The sequence below is a fragment of the Anabrus simplex genome, chromosome 2 (genome assembly GCF_040414725.1).
Source record: "Anabrus simplex isolate iqAnaSimp1 chromosome 2, ASM4041472v1, whole genome shotgun sequence".
NCBI lineage: Eukaryota > Metazoa > Arthropoda > Insecta > Orthoptera > Tettigoniidae > Anabrus > Anabrus simplex.
Genome location: NC_090266.1, coordinates 321,064,947 through 321,088,196, shown reverse-complemented (window position 1 = coordinate 321,088,196; position 23,250 = coordinate 321,064,947). Strand labels below are relative to the sequence as shown.

General features: G+C 39.1%; 1 protein-coding gene across 1 annotated transcript in view; it reads left to right on the top strand.

Annotated features, from left to right (window-relative positions):
• apolpp (apolipophorin) overlaps positions 1-23,250 on the top strand; it is an 89,047-nt gene that overhangs the window by 45,084 nt on the left and 20,713 nt on the right. Inside the window, exons 26-39 of the mRNA XM_067140672.2 lie at positions 329-573; positions 1,049-1,436; positions 1,672-1,941; positions 4,162-4,330; positions 6,673-6,839; positions 8,463-8,872; positions 10,839-10,986; positions 12,870-13,014; positions 14,629-14,823; positions 14,953-15,179; positions 18,503-18,679; positions 19,363-19,515; positions 21,221-21,392; positions 23,052-23,230. Of these exons, the coding sequence (XP_066996773.2) occupies positions 329-573; positions 1,049-1,436; positions 1,672-1,941; positions 4,162-4,330; positions 6,673-6,839; positions 8,463-8,872; positions 10,839-10,986; positions 12,870-13,014; positions 14,629-14,823; positions 14,953-15,179; positions 18,503-18,679; positions 19,363-19,515; positions 21,221-21,392; positions 23,052-23,230 (3,045 nt within the window). The remainder of the gene's footprint in view (positions 1-328; positions 574-1,048; positions 1,437-1,671; positions 1,942-4,161; positions 4,331-6,672; positions 6,840-8,462; positions 8,873-10,838; positions 10,987-12,869; positions 13,015-14,628; positions 14,824-14,952; positions 15,180-18,502; positions 18,680-19,362; positions 19,516-21,220; positions 21,393-23,051; positions 23,231-23,250) is intronic.

The window sequence follows — 23,250 nt, the reverse complement described above, 5'->3', positions numbered from 1 at the left end:
AAACCTAAACCTTTTATTTGGCACTCCACTCGATGAACATCCTACACAATTTATTTACACGACTTCGTTTAATTAGAAGAAATTAAAACAGTACATCACCCACAACTCAGGGAAACATAGCTCGTTCCCATATTCCTAGATCATTAGTTTAAATATACATACTAATCACCAAGAACTCTGTTCCCTGAGAACAGACATTACTAGTATTTCAATGGACAGTGCATAGCATAATGGATTGACCAATTAAATCGTTCATCGTCTTCGTATCTGATAGATGTCACGATACACTATATAAATCTTACCAATATTTTTGCTTATATTTTTCCAGGTTTTCGTTAAGGAATACATCGATGGTACTTCAAAATTCTCCTTCAGTAAGAGAGGCGGCGTGGCTTCACTTGAAGTTCTACTGCCAAAAATAAACCGCAAGATCAATGGAGCTGCTGAAGTTACAGTTAGTGGCACAGTTCATGTTGGAAATGTCGATTTCTACTGGAACTTTGATCAAGACAAAAATCAGAAAATCAGCATACAAACAACATCCGATATAAAGGCAGACGCTATCGATTCAAAGTACGTTAAGTTAATATAGTAGTAGAATTTAACACAATACAATTGTCCTCTACTGTGCCATGTTCGTAACGTTCACTTTTAAATTAACTTGTTAACTTAGTAAATAACTGCAGGAAGTGTGTAGTCCGGTAAAGTTTATTAGATTCAATTGAAATGCATATACATTTGTAATGGAGGAAAGAGCGGTCTTTTTTACAGAAATGGTAAAACCTTGATTTATGAGAACAGCCTTAGGAATATTATTTTCAAATAGATAATGAGATCAGCCGTTAATGTTGGAGAGGTAACTCATATTTCTTGGAGGAGCGATGCTACCTAAACTTCTAGTTCCATTTATGCATGCAGTATATTGGTAAACACTTTGATTTAGATCAGTAGTCATTTGTTACAGCTAAACTACTTATCACAGTTCTATTCTTCCCTATCTTGAACGTTAACAGTTTTATTTTACAGCATTGAATGTGATTTGTTTCAGGAACACTATTTACATTATGGATTATAAGACAGTACTGAACATCAAGGGAGCCCTCACCGGTAAAGTGAATGATGGTCATCTAATAGCTAACGGAGATCTTATCCTCCCCAATGGCCGCCAGTTCACCGTTAAATATGATGAGACTCTTCATGTGCGTCCAACGAACAGCGAAGGGCGAGTGGAAATTGTTTTGATTGACATTCCCAAGAAAGGAAGCCAACCAAGGAGGCTGTCTCTCGAAGGTGCAGCCAAGGTTGTCGATCCAAAACAAGTGTCATTCGAAGGGAGCGGCAAACTGGAGTACAAATGCCCTGAAGGAAAAGATATTAAATTGACAGTACATGCTAAAAACATTCCACAAGGAGAGCAGAACATAATAGGAGGAGAGGTAAGTCATTCACTGATAAATACACTTGAAGATGCCCTCTGTTGAATATGTTTTTCACTACTCTGCTTTCCTGACGTACTTCTTCACTGTAGTACAACAGTTCATTGTCATTTACTTTTTTAATCCATGGCTTCTATTACTGAATTAAATGATTGATGTTGCTGGACGAATGTTAATACAGACGTTACCTTCATGCATCAGAAGGCTCTAATAGTTGTACTCTTGTACGTTCCAGGCACACATCGAGGGCTCATACATACCACACGCCATCAACGTGAAGGTTGACGCCGAAGTCTCAAAAGCTGTGATCACTTACAAGGGTAGTGGCAGTTACGGCAGTGACTCGAGCTTGAACGTAGCGGGAAATATCAGGACAGGACTCGGAGGAACTTCACCAAAGCAAATTGACAATACCATTGAAATCAAACTCCCAACTGAGGAACTGAAGCACTTGAAGCTGACAACATCAGGATCCCTTTCATCCCCATCAGAAACCCAGTGTGAGGTAAATGAATATGATTTTTTATTTAACATACTTTCTATCACCGGGTGTTGGACACGAATTCTTTAATTCCTGGCACGAAGTTGTCGTATTTAAACATCCTTAAAGTGACCGACTTCAGCCGCGAGTGATCCTCCCAATGCCTCACCAACTGCACCACTAAGGTCATCAATTGGATATGACAGTTTTATAGGTTATACCAAACATATTTCAAATTCGATCTTCTGCTTATCAAATTTTGCAAATTCATTCTCCTCTCACCATCATTTTTTGTATCTCTTAATACACTGACTGACAGAGCAAATGCAACACCAAGAAGGAGTGGTCAGAACTTTATGCCAATAGCAGGGTAGACTGACGTCACTGAGGTATGCTCATGATGTGAAATGCGCCGCTGTGCTGCGCACGTAGCGAACGATAAATGGGACACGGCGTTGGCGAATAGCCCACTTCGTACCGTGATTTCTCAGCCGACAGTCATTGTAGAACGTGTTGTCGTGTGCCACAGGACACGTGTATAGCTAAGAATGCCAGGCCGCCGTCAACGGAGGCATTTCCAGCAGAGAGACGACTTTACGAGGGGTATGGTGATCGGGCTGAGAAGGGCAGGTTGGTCGCTTCGTCAAATCGCAGCCGATACCCATAGGGATGTGTCCACGGTGCAGCGCCTGTGGCGAAAATGGTTGGCGCAGGGACATGTGGCACGTGCGAGGGGTCCAGGCGCAGCCCGAGTGACGTCAGCACGCGAGGATCGGCGCATCCGCCGCCAAGCGGTGGCAGCCCCGCACGCCACGTCAACCGCCATTCTTCAGCATGTGCAAGACACCCTGGCTGTTCCAATATCGACCAGAACAATTTCCCGTCGATTGGTTGAAGGAGACCTGCACTCCCGGCGTCCGCTCAGAAGACTACCATTGACTCCACAGCATAGACGTGCACGCTTGGCATGGTGCCGGGCTAGAGCGACTTGGATGAGGGAATGGCGGAACGTCGTGTTCTCCGATGAGTCACGCTTCTGTTCTGTCAGTGATGGTCACCGCAGACGAGTGTGGCGTCGGCGTGGAGAAAGGTCAAATCCGGCAGTAACTGTGGAGCGCCCTACCGCTAGACAACGCGGAATCATGGTTTGGGGCGCTATTGCGTATGATTCCACGTCACCTCTAGTGCGTATTCAAGGCACGTTAAATGCCCACCGCTACGTGCAGCATGTGCTGCGGCCGGTGGCACTCCCGTACCTTCAGGGGCTGCCCAATGCTCTGTTTCAGCAGGATAATGCCCGCCCACACACTGCTCGCATCTCCCAACAGGCTCTACGAGGTGTACAGATGCTTCCGTGGCCAGCGTACTCTCCGGATCTCTCACCAATCGAACACGTGTGGGATCTCATTGGACGCCGTTTGCAAACTCTGCCCCAGCCTCGTACGGACGACCAACTGTGGCAAATGGTTGGCAGAGAATGGAGAACCATCCCTCAGGACACCATCCGCACTCTTATTGACTCTGTACCTCGACGTGTTTCTGCGTGTATCGCCGCTCGCGGTGGTCCTACATCCTACTGAGTCGATGCCGTGCGCATTGTGTAACCTGCATATCGGTTTGAAATAAACATCAATTATTCGTCCGTGCCGTCTCTGTTTTTTCCCCAACTTTCATCCCTTTCGAACCACTCCTTCTTGGTGTTGCATTTGCTCTGTCAGTCAGTGTATGTTATCCGGTCTACGCATCTCACCTTTAACACTGTTCGGGTAACAACATATTTTAGACGATTCTTTTATCTTTTCCTGTACCGGTGATTGACCATGCTTCTTCTAATCACAGTGCCATGCTCAGAGCGAATGTCTTCATGAAGAGATCTCTTTAATATCTATGTTTGGGGGCTCTGGTAATACAGGCATAAACTCAAATAATTGTTCATTCGTAAGATTTAAAATAATAAATTTATATAATATGTATACTCCATACTTATAGATTATAAGTACTCACGATTATCACATCGGAAGCGAGCTTTCTGCAAATATGAAAGCAAAACTCGCCAGTTTACTAATGCATTGCTTTTCTCTTCCTTAGTGCAATAAATATCCCATGATTGGTGCCTTTCAAACTCGTATGGTTACAATAATAACAAAGAATAAATTGAGGTCAAACAAATTACATTATACAAATAACTGCCACTTAATGTGATTTAGTAAATGAGTATGCATTAATTAAATACTTTTTATCCAGCTAAAGACCAACAACGTGCTCACCTGGAACGACGCAAACACCGTGAAACTTGATGGTGAGATCCGTGGTAGCAGCGAAGAAGGCGCTGCAAAGGTGATCGTCACTTTACCGAAGGAGAAGGCACGTTCCCTTGGCGTCACTTGGTCTAACCCAGAAGACACTGGAAGTGGTCAGTATATTACAACCTCAGTCCTCTGTTTTACAGTGTAACCCACCCCTCTAGCCAGAGTTCAGAAGCGAGGACAAAAGTCAGGTATCACGAGTTAAAATCAAAATCTGTGCTCCTTTTAATGTTATATTTAATTGAAAAAATACATGCATTCTTAAAACAACGTCAGGAAAGTTCCTCAATGCATGGGCTGTTTTCCATGATCAATTCTAACATAGCAATTTGTGTTTTAGACTTTGAACTTGAGATATAGGTCATGCACTGCTCGTTTGCTGTTGTGAATGATACCCTTTATTTGTTCGAGAAACGAATAAACTATTATAATTGTAATGATGTGTGCGATATCAGGAGTTTTTATGGACTGAAATGATTGCTTGTCGCCTTTCGCTATTTGTAACTTACGGAGAAAAAAGCAGATCCTCGCCTTAGCAGTATATCATGCAACACTGGCTGTGTCTCAGTGCTCACTGAAGTGGTGAACTACACTTTTCCAGTGACACCTAGGCTGTCTGTAACGGCTGATAGTTGAGCAGTTGAATATCTAAACTGCTTTCAGGCTGAAGACAGAACGGGTAATTGTTTACGTCGCACCGACTCATATAGTTTCTATGGCGACGATAGGATAGGATAGACTTTAATTGCGGTAATGACCCAGCATTCGACTGGTATGGAAATGGTAAACTATTGAAATCCGTCTTCAGGGTTGACGACAGTGGAGCACGAATCCACAAACTCCCAAATGTAAGCCAACATCTCGCTCGGACCTATAGGCTTCAGGAGCCGTCGGAATGTAGGATTCTGACTTGGAGACGAGTTATTTAACTTATCAGTACATTTTCTGATACGCGCAGTCTTAAATGGCAGCCCAATAAACCGTGACTCATTTCGCAACTTGAACATAGGAGACATTTTTCGCTATTGCTTTTATGTCGCACCGACACAGATAGGTCTTATGGTGATGATGGGATAGGAAAGGGTTAGGAGTGGGAAGGAAGTGGCCGTGACCTTAATTAAGGTACAGCCACAGCATTTGCCTGGTGTGAAAACCATCTTCAGGGCTGCCGACAGTGCGACTCGAACCCACTATCTCCCGGATACAAGCTCACAGCTGCACACCCCTAACCGCACGGCCAACTCACCTGGTGAACATAGGAGATAGCGCGTAACCAACGATGCTTTTTATCGTAGCTCACGAGGTCAACATTACTAAGGGAATGATAATTGTTCTTATGTTTTCTTCGTGTGGACTGAAGTCAGATTCTTCTTCCAGATTTTTCTTCTGGTTGGGTGTGAGGAGTGTTAATCTGGGAGAAAATAGGAATATTGCTGGTGTTCGAACTGTTTGTATAATATAATATCACTCTGTTTTTCTGGAATGTGCGAGGGAAAATGTATCTAGAAGTCTTAATGATAGAAGTTGAGAACACGGCTGGTCTGCCTGAAGCGAGCCTGTGCCTACTGTGTTTCTTCAGTACATTTCTCTCATTGCCAGAAGCTAATATTGAACATTACAACTTTTAATTCTTCAAACGTTTACAAAGTGGAAATAACTGTGGAAGTGGAAATGGCTGTGGAAATAACAGCAACATTTTCTTGTTTTTGGTTGGAAATTGCAGATTTCCTAGAGGCACGAATTTTTGGATAAACTGAACTATTAGGAATGCAGTACGAAATGACAAGGAAATACAGTCTAGCTGGCAACTTATGCACCTGCATGAAGCTAGTTGCTTTTGGCAGAAAAAAAAGCAAATGAAAACTTTCCTACTGGTCCAGTGCCAAGATACCAGTTAAACATCTTCCGCAATCAGAACCGCAGCACATGTTTCTTGAAGGTTAAAAATGGGCTTTAACTTATCGTAAGATATTGTGTTGAACCTTATGACAGATACATTCATGTTGACTACTGCCGAGCGAGAAGAAAGCATCACTTATTACATCACAACTTTTGTAGATTTTATATAATTATAATATCAGTTATTAACTATATGACAAATGTGTTTGCAATCCATTAAACTGGTATTCTAACATAGTACTGTGGAAATACACAGCCTCTGTTAGCTTTGAATAAAATTCCAGAAGTCAGTTAAGTCATGGTAAGTCCAGTTAAAGTTTTTTCATCAGAATTACGTAACTAATCGAGCAAGTTTATTTGCAGCATTAGTTTGAAGAATAGATAGACTTGTGTTATTAAATGTTACATAATTCTTCTGTAAACTTCAATTTAGTCACTGGGGACAATTGGGTCATGCGCAGGATATTGGGTGAAATTCTGTATTATGTTTATGTTCATTTTACTGTGGATGGACGCTGTTAAAGTTATGCTGTTTTTGTTGTTGTTTCAGGTTTGAAGAAAGGAGGTTCCTTGAACCTGCACTGGGATGATGATAAGGAAATTAATGTGGCCGGAGAAATCGAGATACCTCAAGACCAGAAATCGTACAAACTGAAGGTCATTGCAACGACACCATCAGAGAAGCTGAAGAAACTAGACTTAGTCCTCACCTCAAAGGTAAGGGATACTGCGCGTAAGCGTTCAGTGTTCGTATACTGTGAGCAGTTTACTTAACTGTATAATAATAATAATAATAATAATAATAATAATAATAATAATAATAATAATAATAATAATAATAATAATATAATATTATAGAATTATAGAATTATAATTATAATATTATTGAATTATATTATTATTATTATTATTATTATTATTATTATTATTATTATTATTATTATTATTATTATTATTATTTGCGAGACGATTTTTAAATGAAATTTAGTTAGTTTATAGTTTGCACTCATAGTCATGTTGGTTTATTGGACCCTCAGCCCAAAAGCTGAGATCTACCACCGGTGTCACAGACGAGGTGTTAGAGGGAATTTACATTTACTAACAGTTTAACATCGCTCAAACACATCAAGGTTTTCAGTGACCGTCGGACAGGAAAGGGCTAAGGATGAGAATATAGTGACCGTGGCCTTCATCAACGGCCAGCCTAGCAATTTTCCTGGTTTGAAAATGAGAAACTATTGGAAACTATCTTGAGCGCTGCTGACGGTAGACTTTGAAGCCATTATTTCCCGAACGTAGTCTTGCAGCTACACTACCCGAACCATGTACTAGGGAGTTAATTAGTGCTGCTACAGTCCTCGCCGAGCCAGAAGGAGCTCTTAGATATCAGTCTGCTAAGTTCACTCAAATATACAGAACGGCCAAACTTTCAGGACCCATTCCTCACACATTATATAGATATGGGTCCCTAAACGTTATGTTTCCATGTTAGAACTCATTTTCTACAACTCTTTAAAACTTACTATTTGCTTTACTCGCACCGACACAGATAGGTCTTATGGTGACGATGGGATAGGAAAAGGCAAGGAGTGGGAAGGAAGCGCCCGTGGCCTTAATTAAGGTACAGCCCTAACATTTGCCTGGTGTAAAAATGGGAAATCACCGAAAACCATCTTCAGTGCTGCCGACAGTGGGATTCGAACCCACTATCTCCCGCATGCAAGCTCACAGCTCCGCGCCCTTAGCCACACGGCCAAAGCCCGGTGTTCTACAACTCTACATAGTTCATTAATAACTGGAAACACAGAGGAGCAGAATGTAGCAGCAGATCACATGAAACTCTTTCTTGCATGAGATGTTGAAATGAATCCCGGATGCGCTGATGTATCCCTGCGCTAACTGGGCACACCAACAACACATGCACTCTATTGATCAGAGGCGCTGCTCTCACCTCTGCTGTTTTCCTATTTTGAAAGTCAAGGACGAGATTGAGAAAGGTAAGATACATTAAAAAAACTTTACCCAGCCTCACCAGAAGACATAGTACACTCTGAACACTTTTATTACCACATACGGATCTGAGAAAACTCAAACGTATATGGATTTTTGTACTAGGATGCAGTTTTTCCATTGATTTCCAACTCAGCTATTCGAATGCTCTTCAGATCTTGAATTATTCGGGGCTTATGAATGAAGATTACTATTTAATTTTAAACCCAGGTATTTAATAATGACTACTATAAATGATTGCTGTAGTTTGCCAACCCTGAGGTTCTTGTGTGTTTTACAAGCATGTATATTCAAAGTCTATTGATGACTATTCTGTCCTTCTATTTTCAGAAAATAGAGTCTCCTGCTCGTCATATTGAAACAGACGCAGTTCTTCTGCTGAATGAGAAGACTATCACTCTGCATAGCAAAATTGGTCTTGCTCCCGGCGTACCAATAATTGATGTTACTCTAGATCACCCCATGGGAGTATCAAAGTTGTATTTGAATGTAGATAAATTCACTGAACGTGAGCTGAAAATGCAGACGAAAGTGCAGTGGGCTGCGTACGGTGGAGGAACTTTAGCTTCTGAAGGAGAAATTAAGCTGGATGTTGACGACTTCAAGTTCCTTTGGACTATCGACTCTCCAGAGCTGAAGATTAAAAAATGGCGCGCAGAAGCTGGTCACAGGGCAGTCAAGGGCACAAAGAAGATAATATTTTCAGTTTCAGATGAAACTGATACCTTACTTTCGGGGAGGTGAGTTGATGGTCGTAGCTAACAATTCTTATGTACAGAGAGTATCAGAAATGCTCCTGAACTATATTTCCTACATATGTCATTTTATCCTGCATCCACGTATTTAGAAACTAAGAACTGCCGCGGCTCCTCGGAAACAATTTTGAATTTGTAATAAATAATAATAATAATAATAATAATAATAATAATAATAATAATAATAATAATATTTTACGTCCCACTAACCGCTCTTACGGTTTTCCAAGACGCCGAGGTACCGGAATTTTGTCCCGCAGGATTTCTTTTAAGTACCAGTAAATCTACCGACACAGTGCTGACGCGTTTAAGTACCTTCAAATCCCAGCGGACTGAGCCAGGATCGAACCTGCCAACTTGTGCTCAGAAGGCCAGCGCCTTAACCGTCTGAGCCACTCAGCCTGGCTTTGAATGTATAGTGATAGGCCTGATAGGATTGCTTTGTGGATGTAGCTCAGTGCGACGGTTTCCTACGGCCCTTCCAGCCGCCTTTCTGTTAATCGGCTTCTTTCTCCCCGAGCAATATTTTAACGACTCCTGTACTTTCACAAAAATCACTGTATGTGAAGTTGCCTAAAAGGCTATATTACTTAGGCTTGAACTCACGTGGCGAAATACAAAAGGTAGTGGCAATGTGGCGCGGTCCTGGTTGCAATGTTAATAATTTAGATTCTTTAAAATAACGCTGTTTTAGATATAAAAGGGGAACACCGGGCGAGTTGGCCGTGCGCTTAGAGGCGCGCGGCTGTGAGCTTGCATCCGGGAGATAGTAGGTTCGAATCCCACTATCGGCAGCCCTGAAGATGGTTTTCTGTGGTTTCCCATTTTCACACCAGGTAAATGCTGGGGCTGTACCTTAATTAAGGCCACGGCCGCTTCCTTCCAACTCCTAGGCCTTTCCTATCCCATCGTCGCCATAAAACCTATCTGTGTCGGAGCGACGTAAAGCCCCTAGCAAAAAAAATAAAAAATAAAAGGGGAACAAATATCCAGCAAGAAAGCATAAAATGTCAGAAACTATCGCCTATTATTCACCTTAAAAATATTCCGAGATAATTGGTATATTTTGTAGCAAACTACTAAAAAATACCCACATTGCAACATAATGCGAAATCACAAAATCACGACTTCTGTGCCCTCTCAATAGACCAATAATTCAGAAAATAATGCAATTTTGATAAAGCCCTGAATCACTACAGAAACTGAAGTTCTGAAATTTACTGTTGTCAGATTGCTTGTGGATCTGCGAACAGTGCTGAATACAGACTGGTTTCGTGGGAGCAAAACATGCACAAGAAATCTCCTCGTTTGTACTTACAGGAAAATTGTACAAGTTTTCAAGCTGCTAGGATCCACTTCAGCTTTCTTTGCCTCTTCGGGTGGTCGGAGAATGCAACGAATTCTGACCCGTCTCTCCGCAGAAGTCTTGCATTTTGAGCTCGTCTTTCCATCTAGCTAACTAACTCCCTGAACATCGGATATCATGGTCAAAAAGAAGGACAAAGTGTTCAGAGCAGTCGTTAAAATCACTAGAATCTTATTTATCTATTCAGCTGAGCAGAGCTTCTTCAAGATTCTGGTCTTGAACATTCAAAGTTTTCCTTGTTAAAGAATTATCTTTATATTTACTGTGAAAGATCTTCTGTTACGGATGTACCAGGGCTGTACCCCCTGCCAAGTTGAAGCCCTATAAAGGAAGGAAAAGGAAAACTTCCTAGAGAGATTCTTGAGTTCGTTCCAAGAGGAACTATGAAATATTCGAGTATACTGAATACCCATAGTTAATGATATTGGTATTTGAATGAATTTATTGCCAATAATATTTAAAAACACTAATATCATAATTTTTGCATGAAACATATATTTTTATCCTTGCATGAGTGAGCGGTGTAGGGGCCTATATTTTTTCTTTTGGCTGTCAGTTGATGCCAGTTATTTTCCTTCCCTTCAGCTCAACCCTCCGCAGCAAAAGTGACGGCAATTTAATCACCTACGACGGCAGCGGCGTGGTGGAAATCAGTGGACAGAATCAACGTTTCAATTTCCGCATTGAAAGGGTTCAACTAACTAAAGACACCAATGGAGAAACTGGTATTCAGGTAATATACTCTATGTATGTATTTTTGTATTTATGTCCAGGCGTGTACTAACCATTTAATTGAGGATCGTTTCCCGTACTTCCAGTTACTCTCTTCACTCCCTAGGTAAACAAATGTCCACCTCCAATTCTTAACTGTTTGGTCATTGCCTGTGTGGGTTGTGACTATTCGCGAACCCCGTGTTCATAAAATATGGCATATCAGTGGCAGCCTACACCATTCACTGATATTACAATGGTGGACAGATAGATGTCTTCGGACGAGTTAAGATTGTAATGCGTTTGGTTTATCGTTCCATGTATTGATTACACAAATGTGTCAATAATACATCCCAAAACATCGTAATTAGCTTTGAATGACGGGGTGCACAAGTAAACAATACCTATCACAACAGCCCTATGAAACTACAACTTATCCTAACACTAATATCAGTTATTTAGTCCGGCTCTATGGCTAAATGGTCACAGGGGCCCTGGGTTCGATTCCCGGCAGGGTCGGGAATTTTAACCATCATTGGTTAATTTTACTGGCACGGGGGCTGGGTGTATATGTCGTCTTCATCATCATTTCATCCTCATCACGACGCGCAGGTGTGACCAGTCTAGAGGACACGACAAACATTGTCAGATACCCGGTACTGTTTCCGCAGCGACAATATAATTTCCTGTGTAACCTTCTCACGCAGACCCTCCGTGTGGTTTTAATGGAGGACCGTGATGTGTGTGACCTACGGACATTACAACTCCTCAGCACCCGTGGACCGTAGCACTCAGTTATGTTTTAATAGGATTCACAGATACACGATTTAATCATGAATATTTTGTTGTAGTAACAATACTCGACTTCATCATTGATATTCAGTCGAATATTGTATATTTTGATGACTTTCACACTGTTGCAATAGTTATTTCTGCTGATCTTCTGTAAGCTAAACGATTACTGTATTATCCAGGGAGAGAAAAGCACTTCACTTGCACTTAGATGGAAAGACTGATTCCAAAATATCGAAGACCACTTGCATTAAGATAAGTGGTATTTGGTGCCAAAGTATTGAAGACTATTGCACGAACAACCGACCCTTGGCTTACATGCTTCTCACGCCAGGAAGCGTAAACTTCAGTTTCCCATTTGTCGTTTCTCAGGAGTTTTCGAGATCTGCTTAGAAGAGTGCGCTGGGAAACGCGATTCTTGGAATACTATGATTTCATTCTGTGTACAATATACCCAAATTTGACTTGTGATTCTACATCTGTATTGCTATATGGTTTAGTCTATTGTAATTTAGCTCATGTTTGACCAACAAGGCAAATGATGTTGAGTATTTTCTACATACACTTTCATTACGAACTGTTATGCCTTTAGGAGATCAGATTGAAAGTTTCTATGAATGAACTCAGCCCCTATTTGCGACCAGCACTATGATCTTTCTGTACCTCGTACCTTGAAATCCTTAAAGGCCGACTCTAATATTTTTTCCTAGGTCCCCCTCTGTTTCACTTGTTTCCCATGGTTGAACAACCTGCCCTTATCCAATTGCTTCACATTACCGCGCCGCCATGGCTTAGGATTTAGGATTTTAGTATTTCGTCACAACCTGCATCATTTTAGACTAAGACATGATAATATTCATATTATATACCTTAATTTCATTTCAAATTCTAAGAAATTATATAGGAATATGCGCCCCAACGTATATTTCAAACTATCATCACTGTAAGTCAAAATGATCCTTGTGAACTGCTAACAATGAAGGTGAAAGTTTAACTGCTATGACAACTTTGAACTTAGAACTCATTCTATCATTAACTTTAAGCTCAGTCTGATTTTCCTTGTTAAAATATTGTATATCAGCATAAATATATAAAGAAACAATTCTCTTTCAGTACAAAGGCAACGTTAAGGTTGGTCCCAAGGAAGTCGACGGTTTGCTAAAAATATCGAACAAGGAGTTCCATTACCTCAATAAGTACTGTCTCAAGGGTGAAGACTGCGCTGTGGTGGAATTAAAATCGAAACTGAACTTTGCAGGTTGGTATAACTTCTTTTCACATCTTCATTTCTCATACTTTTGTAACCTACTTCATGTATGAACATGCAACAAATAGCCGAGATTTTCGCGAGAAATATACAACGGTTATGAGCAAACTTATTGACTATATTTCAGTACATTGGTAGTTCATCAATGCTTGAAATAGTTCATCAAGTCCGACGAATCGTCGAAATTATGTAAGTGTTGTGAAGATTTTGAATACAAATTAAACGCAAAATTTCCAAAGAAAGGACGTGGTGACAAAATGTTGATCAGATGTTGATCAGCTCACGCTATCCTCTTATGAGATAGTTTGAAAGCCTATAAAGCCAGCATCAGTAAAATGTTAAATATCGGCCCCTTTAGTTTGTCTACTAAGTTCTAATATTTGAGAATGTATGGACGTATTCTTAATGCTTTTTCAGGACTTACATTGAGTTCATCTCATTTGTTATTTTGTTACTTGTTATTTTAGTCCAGTTACATGATTTTCTTATTAATTTGAAAATGATTTGTTTGCAATCTGTTTCAATATTTTCAACATATTACTCAAATCCTATCTCTTTTATCTTTTTAGTTCATTTTTATTTGACGAAGGCCCTTTTATCTCTGTATATCGACAGGAAATACATACACATTATTTGTTCATTTATTCTTTGCATTTCAATACTACATCATTCAATTCATTGTACCGAGGCACGTCTTTACTTCCATTAATTCCTTGTCCCATCACTGTAATTCTACTGCCCTCACCACACTTTTGAAATATTCCCATTCTTAGTACGGAAAGCTTCCTGACAATCTTTATAAGTCAGCTCCAGTAATGATATAAGTCATCTTGAAATTGTACTCGGCCAAGTCTAGCGAGTTTGAAGAACACAGTTAATCACACTAGCATGAAAAGTTATGTTCCTGTGGACCTTTTTGTATACCACACATTTCAATTACCTTGTCATTTATGTCCTTTGCATTTCTGATCTTGTTATTGGAATCATCCATCACTGCAACTCTATTGTTGATCTTCACACTTCCTCACTGTCACCCCACTACATAACGTGAATACATCGATACAGCTCAAGCTCTTATTTCTTGAACCACCAAATCTAACGACCTCAATGGTGAACTTTGATACCTATCAATAATTATGTTGCATTCTATTCATTTTCTGGTGTACAAATCTTCTCTCCGTTGTTCCCTTCCATACTTGGTACCTAATAGAAGTAATTTTTTACCTCGTCCTTCACATTTCTTTTCTTCCCTTGCCCATTTAAGTGCTGTGTAATGTATAATACGTATAACTGAATGTCGCTTTCTGAATAAACAAATTCTACTTCCTTCCATACTCTAATTGGTACCAGGTAGAATTACATTGCAATTGCTAGGGAGCCGTGGGCTATTCACGACTCCTAAAATTACTGAAGGCACTCTTAATAATTTTGATAAAATATTTGGGATGTTAAGTAGGTTTTAACTTTACATAGAGTCATGTGACTGTTACCCTTAGATGTGCAATGTACAAATGATGGCTTAGATTTTATTCACATATCTGACAAGTTCTCCATAGTTTTCATATATGCTTGAGCTAATGTCCTATTGTTTTGACATGTTTGTAGATATCACTGAGCTCAATCAAGAGACTGTGTTTTTAATTGACTTGAAGTCTCTGAATACTCCTTACGGCATTGACCTAAGATCTAACACCATCAGGCAAGGCATTAATATTGACCATGGTTTTGACCTCAAGATCTTCACCAAGGAACATCAAACAAGATACAACTATAAAGTCATGATCAATGAAAAGTCTGGTTGTAAGTATGGGGAATCTATTGAAGTTCCATATTTTGCTTTATCTAAGTAATGAACAATATTTAACGAGATATATTAAGTATATTTATCATGTAAGGGGAATTAGAATTATGAATCATATTTTTTTTCAGCTGTAACAATAACTTTGCCACAGCGAGTGATAGCTCTTGAAGTCACCAGTGATGTGGACGGTGAACCCAAGCAAGGTCGTGCCAAGGTTGGTTTCACCCTCTGGTGGGACAAGGTCCGTAAACCATCATCCAAGTCTGTTGGCAGTGTTCTCCTTACTCACAATATTGACAGCAATGGTATTCTTCTTTCTGGGGAAGCTAGATTCAACAATCCATCTTTGGAAAGGGTAAGAGTGCTTTCAAAGTTCTTTCTTCAAGTTCGAATGAAATCATACACTTACAGAGTGCAAGATCATTGATGTGAAATAAATTACTTGGTTTCATTTACAAAGCAGAAATTTGATGTCTTTGCTGTTCATTTATTTAGGGATCAGCTTACCGTGGTTATATGACTACTGTAATGTATTTATTGCGGATGTGTCGGACAAGAATTTGAGCTAAAGTGTATTCCAGCATGTTAAAGGTGTGAGTGCTTAGAAAACCTGAAAGCCAATCACTCTCAGGTTAGTCGGTGTACGAGCAACTCAACATTGGCTTCGTAGTTCTATAAATGTACACCTCACAGCACAATCAGCTGAGCAGGGCACAAGAAAGAGAGTAATCGCATGTAATGTACACAACTGAATAATCATAAGAGGAGCGTTCTAGAAACTATATGCATCGAAATAAGAAATGAGAAAAAACCTCTACTTTGTGTTTATGGCAGTGAGGTCCGTGAATTATGTATATACTCATCAGAATAGAAAAGTAATGAAGTAGTAGATGTTATGCGGAAATGTATAATTTCTTATCGTGCTAAGGAAGTGTGAGTGTAAATTAGGTATGATGGTTTTCAGAACGAATTTTTTGTAGCATTCACTATCGACTTAATCAGTATACCGTATTCCTATTCCATGATGGTCAGTTCTGGGGATATGTACTAAAGACGTGTGGGAAGTTTCACGGATATCTATACTTTGTACATAGTACAGAATACGTTTTGTTTTATGAATATGGATCAATTTATATTACAAAATGATTTATTTAGTACCCTTAACAGCTACCTTAAACATTCTTAAGAAGATCCCAGTTTTGTTGGCGTTAGTGTTAAGTTGTATGAATACCATTAACTTGACAGCTACAGTTCTCATTAGCGTATGATCCACTGAAGGAACCCTCATTGCATTTTACCTCCAATGTATAAAATCTATGTGATATATAGGTGATGCAGTAAAGCTCTTTAGATTTCTCAAAAGCATATCTACTTAAACACTCAGTTCTAGACAGAAGTATGCTGGAATTAAATGACCAAGAATGATCAAGGAAACTCCTTACTAAAATCTGAAGTATCTTGTTGTAACACAACGTACTAATTCTGCATTTATTATTTTGCGCCATTGTCCTCTTTATAATCCTACAATTCTCTTAAGTCTTGGTAGGAAGTGAGACAGGGAGGAAACGAATAAAAGTTAAGGGCGTATGTGTGTGTAGGGGGCATCACAAAGGAACTTCTTACACCGACGAACCAGTTACTTTGTAGTAATGTGACGTGACGGATTTCATTTAACAAGTTAAGGGTTAATGGCATTATGAGTCATGTGGCTGTCAGTAAGTTTCAGTTGCAAGACAGTAGTAGCAAAACTATTATCTTTCAGCTTCTTCTTTAGTTTACCAAACACGTGAAAGTCACAGGGCGAAAGTTTAGACGGTGAGGAGGGGAATGCTAACTAAGTTCATTAAAGATCCCAGTCATATGAGCTGATACAAGTTTACCCCTGAGATAATGCAACCCTAATGACTGTTTTTGATTGCTTGGTGTAAACATGTAGCGTTGCTCAATGACATTCCGTGCTGATGTTCTGTGTCGTCGATGAGTACAGATGCGTCGGAACTAAACGACACCAACATCTTTCCCACGGAGATGACGGCCTTGGCCTTTTCTAGGTTTTGCCGGTGACGACACTGAACGTATCCGTTGTTTCTGGTTCCCCAAGGGAGGACCAAGTTTTAATGAGTTTCAACAGTGTTCCTCCGGATACTACATAAGGCAATGTGACAACGACGGATCCTGAGATTAGACAGTTCCCTACACATATTGTAAATGACTTGAAGTCGGCTATACTCTAGCAACAGATATCCATGAACAAGACAGCCTTGTTCTGTTGGAACAGATTCCTGTCATTCGGTAACAGCGCTGCAGTATCTCTGAGGGCGAGTGAGGAAGGGAGTAAGGTAATCCACTCCCAAATGTTGTCATAAGAATATTTGTTCAATACGAAACCTCGTGAGGGTGCTAAAGGGATAGAAGCTATTTGGGAAGACCAGTTTGGGTCTATTCCGCTCGTATTATTTCGTTACCGTGAATGTGTATGGGAATTCTTCTCACTATTTAATTTCATATCATTTCCTTACTCCCTCACAAAGAATGTGGGCATCCTACTGCTTCCGTAATTTTCAGTCTGATGGCTTAATTAGAAGCCGCCGTTATAAATTGGTCTCCGGAAGTTTTGGGTCCATAATTTATCAATGGAATTCGGTAGTGAAAACACCTACTGCACCACACCGTTCCTCATTTGGATCCTGTTTTGCGGTATGGATCATTGTTTAACACATAATACCTTCGGAGGCGCTGAACCTCACCCTGTTATCATGTGCCGAATGCTAGTGCTGGTACAGGAGTTATTGAATCCTTCACATAGCTTGTTACGTCTCTAAACGAAACCATTCCAGTAATGAACAAATAGTCTACCAGCGCTAATTTTTCTGGGATTATTATTATTATTATTATTATTATTATTATTATTATTATTATTATTATTATTAACTGGCTCCTTGTTTGAATGTTCAGTGCATTGACCTTTGTTCCACAGGGCCCCAGGCTCGATTCTTGGCCTGGCCGTGAATTTTAACCACGTCTGATTATTTCCTTTAGCTCGGGGGCTGGGTGTTCATGTTCGGCTTGATTCATATCTTCATTTACAACACATCACACTACAAATCACCCCAGAAGCACACAGTAGTGAATGCATCCCATCATATAGGGTTAGTGTTGAGAAAGGCAACTGACTGTAAAAATTGGTTCAGTTCACATAAAATGTCGACTACAAGTAATTGGGGAAAATGTCAGGAATAATAATAATAATAATTACTTTTTCAGTAGTTGTCATGGTGATGGCCTTGGCATTACTTTGGGACGACACTAATATCAAATACGCTTGTAAGCAGCGGTAAACTTTTAGATTAATGCAAACAGTTTCTGCTTATTTGCTCAAGTGTGTGCTTCCGTAATTATTCAATGTTTAATGGAAGCACTTAGAGGTAAAATATTGTATTAAGTGACTAACTCTTAAAATCAGATTTATAAATAGGTGATGGGTAACATGCTAATTATTATCACTGTAATCATCTAATCATTATTATTACTATGGTCATCACTAATTAAAACCAATGAGCATAAAGATGATCTAGAGCTGTATTTCTGAGACCTGAATTTTGTTTATTTGAACAAAGAAAATTTCTGATGTCTAATTTCAGTGGGACAACACATAACAATTTTCTTTATTCTCCCCAGGAACTTGTAGTGAGTGGACGTACTCTGCTTAAGGAAGAAGGTTTGATTTTGGACTCTTCCCTGGATCTCGATGTTTTTAAGAAAGAAAATCAGAAAATTACAGTACTTGTCCAAGGCAATGTTGAAAACATTCAAAATGGATTGAAGTATCTACAGAAACTCGAAATAAAAAGCAAGGTATGTAAGCGTTTTATTTTATGTTCTCAGTCAACAACATTGGGCATAGGACATACTGTATACTTTACAACTTTAATATTATTGACAGGTGTCATCATATAGACTTAAGCGTAGAAATCCAACTCTCACAAACCCTCAAGTCCATCAAATTTAATTGATATGACATCCTGATGCACTCCCTTTACACAAAGGCAATAGCTTCAATTTTTTTAAAGCAAGCATTTTATTTGGATGAACACCAACAGATATTTCATATAGACCCAGATCCATTTAGTACTTGGCTGCACCTAGATAATACTCTGGTAGCTCTCCACAGTAACCCATATTTTCACAGATAGATGTATTCACACACTACACCACAGACACTCATGCATTTGGCAACAAACAGTTTTCTAGCCAAGTTTATGATAGATTGTTCGTTTTTCGTGAATAGAATCAATTCTGTGCTTTCTTCTAACACATAGCTCCACAATAAATTCATAACGAACACATTTCCATACACGAATATTGGTGATGATTATTGTTTTAATAAGGAAGAGGCCCTATTACATGTGGAGGGTATGTTAAATTGTATGGTACAACTCTATATTGTTATCATTGAGGTTTTTATAGTCTTTGTTAAACGGGATTATTATTTTCAAAACTTGATTCCAGTTTTTAAATAACACTTCATTTTCCTCTAGGGTCAAAACATCGACATAGTCCTCCAGGAAGAAGGAGAGATCAGCGTTTCAAGGTTGATGTATATCGCCTCACTCAACTACAGAATTAGTAAGCAACCAAAGAAAGAGGCCATTTTGAAACTGGAAGGCACGCTGAAAAACCTAAACTTCCTGGTAAGTTGCACTGCTGAATTTATTAGTTTACTTCAAGCACTGACTGTGTGTACAAATACTGACTCACAGGACATGTGTTTTAAATTTTGAATTTTTAATCATGCCCTGTTCTATCTGTTCCCTTTCTTCGTCGCACGACAGATGTTACGAGTTACTACTTTATAGTTGTTTAAATATTTCATTTTTGGTTTATTGAACTACCTAGTTTATATGTGTCAACAGATTTACAATAATAAATAACACTAATTTACTGAGTACTGAAAGAAACATAACACTTCTCTGTGATGAACCAAAACAATGTCCGTTAACATGGATTAAAGCTCTTTAATCCTCTCACTTCCCTTTCTATTCCCATGTAATTTATAATGTTACGTCCTCTTTAATTCCCTTAAATCTGCGGCGCTTTCCGTATTTAAGTAATCTGTCGATATTCGCTGGAAAGAAAAACAAGGGCTAGTAGATGAACGCAACCTATGTCGTTATTGCTATTTTATGTAATATTTTTGATTAAATTTGACTTGAAAATGTATCCTGAGTCGAATATCGCCATTGACTTTGATAAAGAGTATTCCAACAATGGAAATGACTTAATTGTGATATACATAACTCTTAACTTTTCATTTAAGATGTATTCTTGAAATTATTACTATTTTTTATTGTTTGACGGTAAAACTGTCGCCATTACTAGCGACGATGAACAGATGAAACCGTCGTAACTGGACATGCTCCTTTACTGCTGGTAATATTCTCCTCCAGCATATCACAAATGTTATTGTATGCATTTATTTGTGAAGTTAATGTATAGAGCACACTGAAAATGATGTTGTAGGATACTTACAACGATTACTTACCGCATTTCAGTGAATGTTTACAACTGTAAGTTAGCATTAGACGTATAGACGATTTTCGATGTTGAATAAACATATGTTATGATCACTATTTACACGAACAGCAGATAACCACTAAATGAATCCGTAGAATCTCGCGATATATTGTTATAATCATTCTATGCACTCTAGAGTGTGTACCCTTAATTGCACCAGCACGCAAGTAGCATAGGAAGTGCGTGATTAAATTATTTGTAAGTGTGCAGAAGTTATCACTAAACGACCTCTTAACATTAGCTGATTTGCCCTTCTTCCTATTCTTTCTTGTAGCACATTCAGAATAAAAGTTAGCTCGCCGTGCAATCAGGACTAGTGCTCTGAGGTACATCTACTAAGCTACATCAGTCCACTGTGGTCTGATAATGACTTTGGATCCTTTCTCACTTTGTCTTTAGCTAGGAAATATATTCTGGCTAAGATAGTATAAAACACTCGGTTCGAAGACAGTGCTTGCCCAACTGCTGCAGAATGCTTTCTTGGAGATTTTATCAGTCAATTATGCTTTCTGGAAGGGGAAAAGTTATCATTCCTTTATTGTTCGACGGTCAAACTGTCACCTTTACTAGCGACGATGAACAGATGTAACCATTGTAACTGGGCATGCTCCTTTACTGCCGGTAATATTAAATAATAAATTATTGGAAAACTGCGATTATCCATTATTCGTAGTATGTTCGATGAACGCCGCTTGTAGTGGTGGTTGTCTTAATGAAGTGTATGTAATGATATGTAGTTTTATAATACTTAAATAAATGTTACTATATTCATATTTTTATTCTAATTTTACGATATTCTAACTTACTTCAATTTATTTTAAGGTGAAAATACCCAGTGCCGAAATCCTCCGTATTGAAGGCTCAGTAAAGAAAGAAAATGATCTTCCCGTTGTTGATGCAGAGATTTCAGCTATTGGCCTCGAAACTCTAGTAATTCACTCAGCTCTGGAAAAGAAAGGACTATTCACATTCACATCTAATGTCCATAAGAAAAGTAAGTATTTAATTATATGTGTGTGCGTGTGTGTAAAATCCGAGCAGACATATATTAATATAATGCATTAGTACATAGTATCCATGTCAAAACACAAGAGGTAAATTGATTTTAAATGAACCGGCTTGTAATGTTAATCATATCTTGAAATAGCCCACTACGTCTAGATGCTGTTATAGTCATACCTAAAATTACGTTTTTCTTCTTTTACAGTTATATTATATCATTTTACACATTATTATTTGCGCGTAGCATCTACACCAGTGACCGATAACACATTCCTTGTGGTAACTGATAAGTACTATTGAAATCTAATGTTCACTCAACCAAATCCTGAGCGGACTTCTAAGAATGAGCTAGTAGAGTACTTTAAGCAATATTCTGCGAAATTTCGTATGTAGTATATTGTTAGTGAATTATGGCGTACGTGAACCACTGTGACGACATAAGCTGACACTTATTTTAGGACGTAAAATAGGAATGCAAAGATATCAAAGATTTATTAACGTTTCCACCACGTGAACTAACAGTAAAAAGTATAGTTTGGTTTGAATGTGATCGCTTTTAATGCATTCCTCATATTCACAATGCACGTGTCTCAAGTGAACCAATTCATCAACTGGGTGATTTTTGCTTTGTAGTTTTCATAAACTCTACGACTAGTTCTTGATCATGAAGTGGGAAGGAAAAGAATCTAATTCAAGGAATTAGTAAATTTTATCCTGTCTGTGAAGTGGGAAATCTAATATATGTCGTCTAGTATCTATAATGTTTCCAAACTTATAGATATGGTATGTTTAGACGCTGCTCATTAAGAAGTTTCCTGAAGAATTATGGGAAAAGTCCAGAATATATATTGAATAATGGATACATGATTTGTTAAAATTTTCTCATGACTTGTATGAGGAAGAACTCCTGAGTGAGTCAAGAACTGTCAATTGAGAGAAGACTCATTTGATGCGTTACTGGTATCCAGTGAGTTTAAAGTCTTAAGTAAGAGAACGTTTATATTATTTATTTATTTATTTTATTAATTAATTAATTATTTTTTTAATTTCGTGTGGCTATTTCTAGCCGAGTGCAGCCCTTGTAAGGCAGACCCTCCGATGAGGGTGGGCGGCATCTGTCATGTGTAGGTAACTGCGTGTTATTGTGGTGGAGGACAGTGTTATGTTTGGTGTGTGAGTTGCAGGGATGTTGGGGACGGCACAAACACCCAGCCCCCGGGCCATTGAAATTAACCAATGAAAGTTAAAATTCCCGACCCGGCCGGAAATCGAACCCGAGACCCTCTGAACCGAAGGCCAGTACGCTGACCATTCAGCCAACGAGTCGGACATTTATTTATTGCAATTTGCTTTACCTCGTACCGAAACGGATAGATCTTATTGTGACGATGGAATAGGATAGGGCTAGGAATGGGAAGGAAGCGACCGTGGCCTTAATTAATGTACAGCATGGTGTGAAAATGGGAAAGCACGGACAACCATCTTGAGGGCTTCCAACAATGTGATTCCAATCCACTATCTCCCGAGTGCAAGTTGATAGCTACGTGACCCAAACCGTGCGGCCACTTTCTCGATGTATATGTTATTTATTATGCTAGGGTAATTTCATACTGAAATCTAATTGCACCTGAAACTTTGTCTGTTTCCTAAGATGCACCGAACAACAAGGTGGTCCTCAGTGGCAGTATCGATGACATCGTTGGAGTGCGCGCTGAACGTGTCAAGGGAGGCGACAGGCAGGATCTGTTCCATGTATCGATCTCGACTAAGAATGAAGATTTCTTGAAAACTGACTTCGGCTGGTCCACGGAGAACATCAGGAAGCTCACGGTAAGTAGATAGCAACTAGT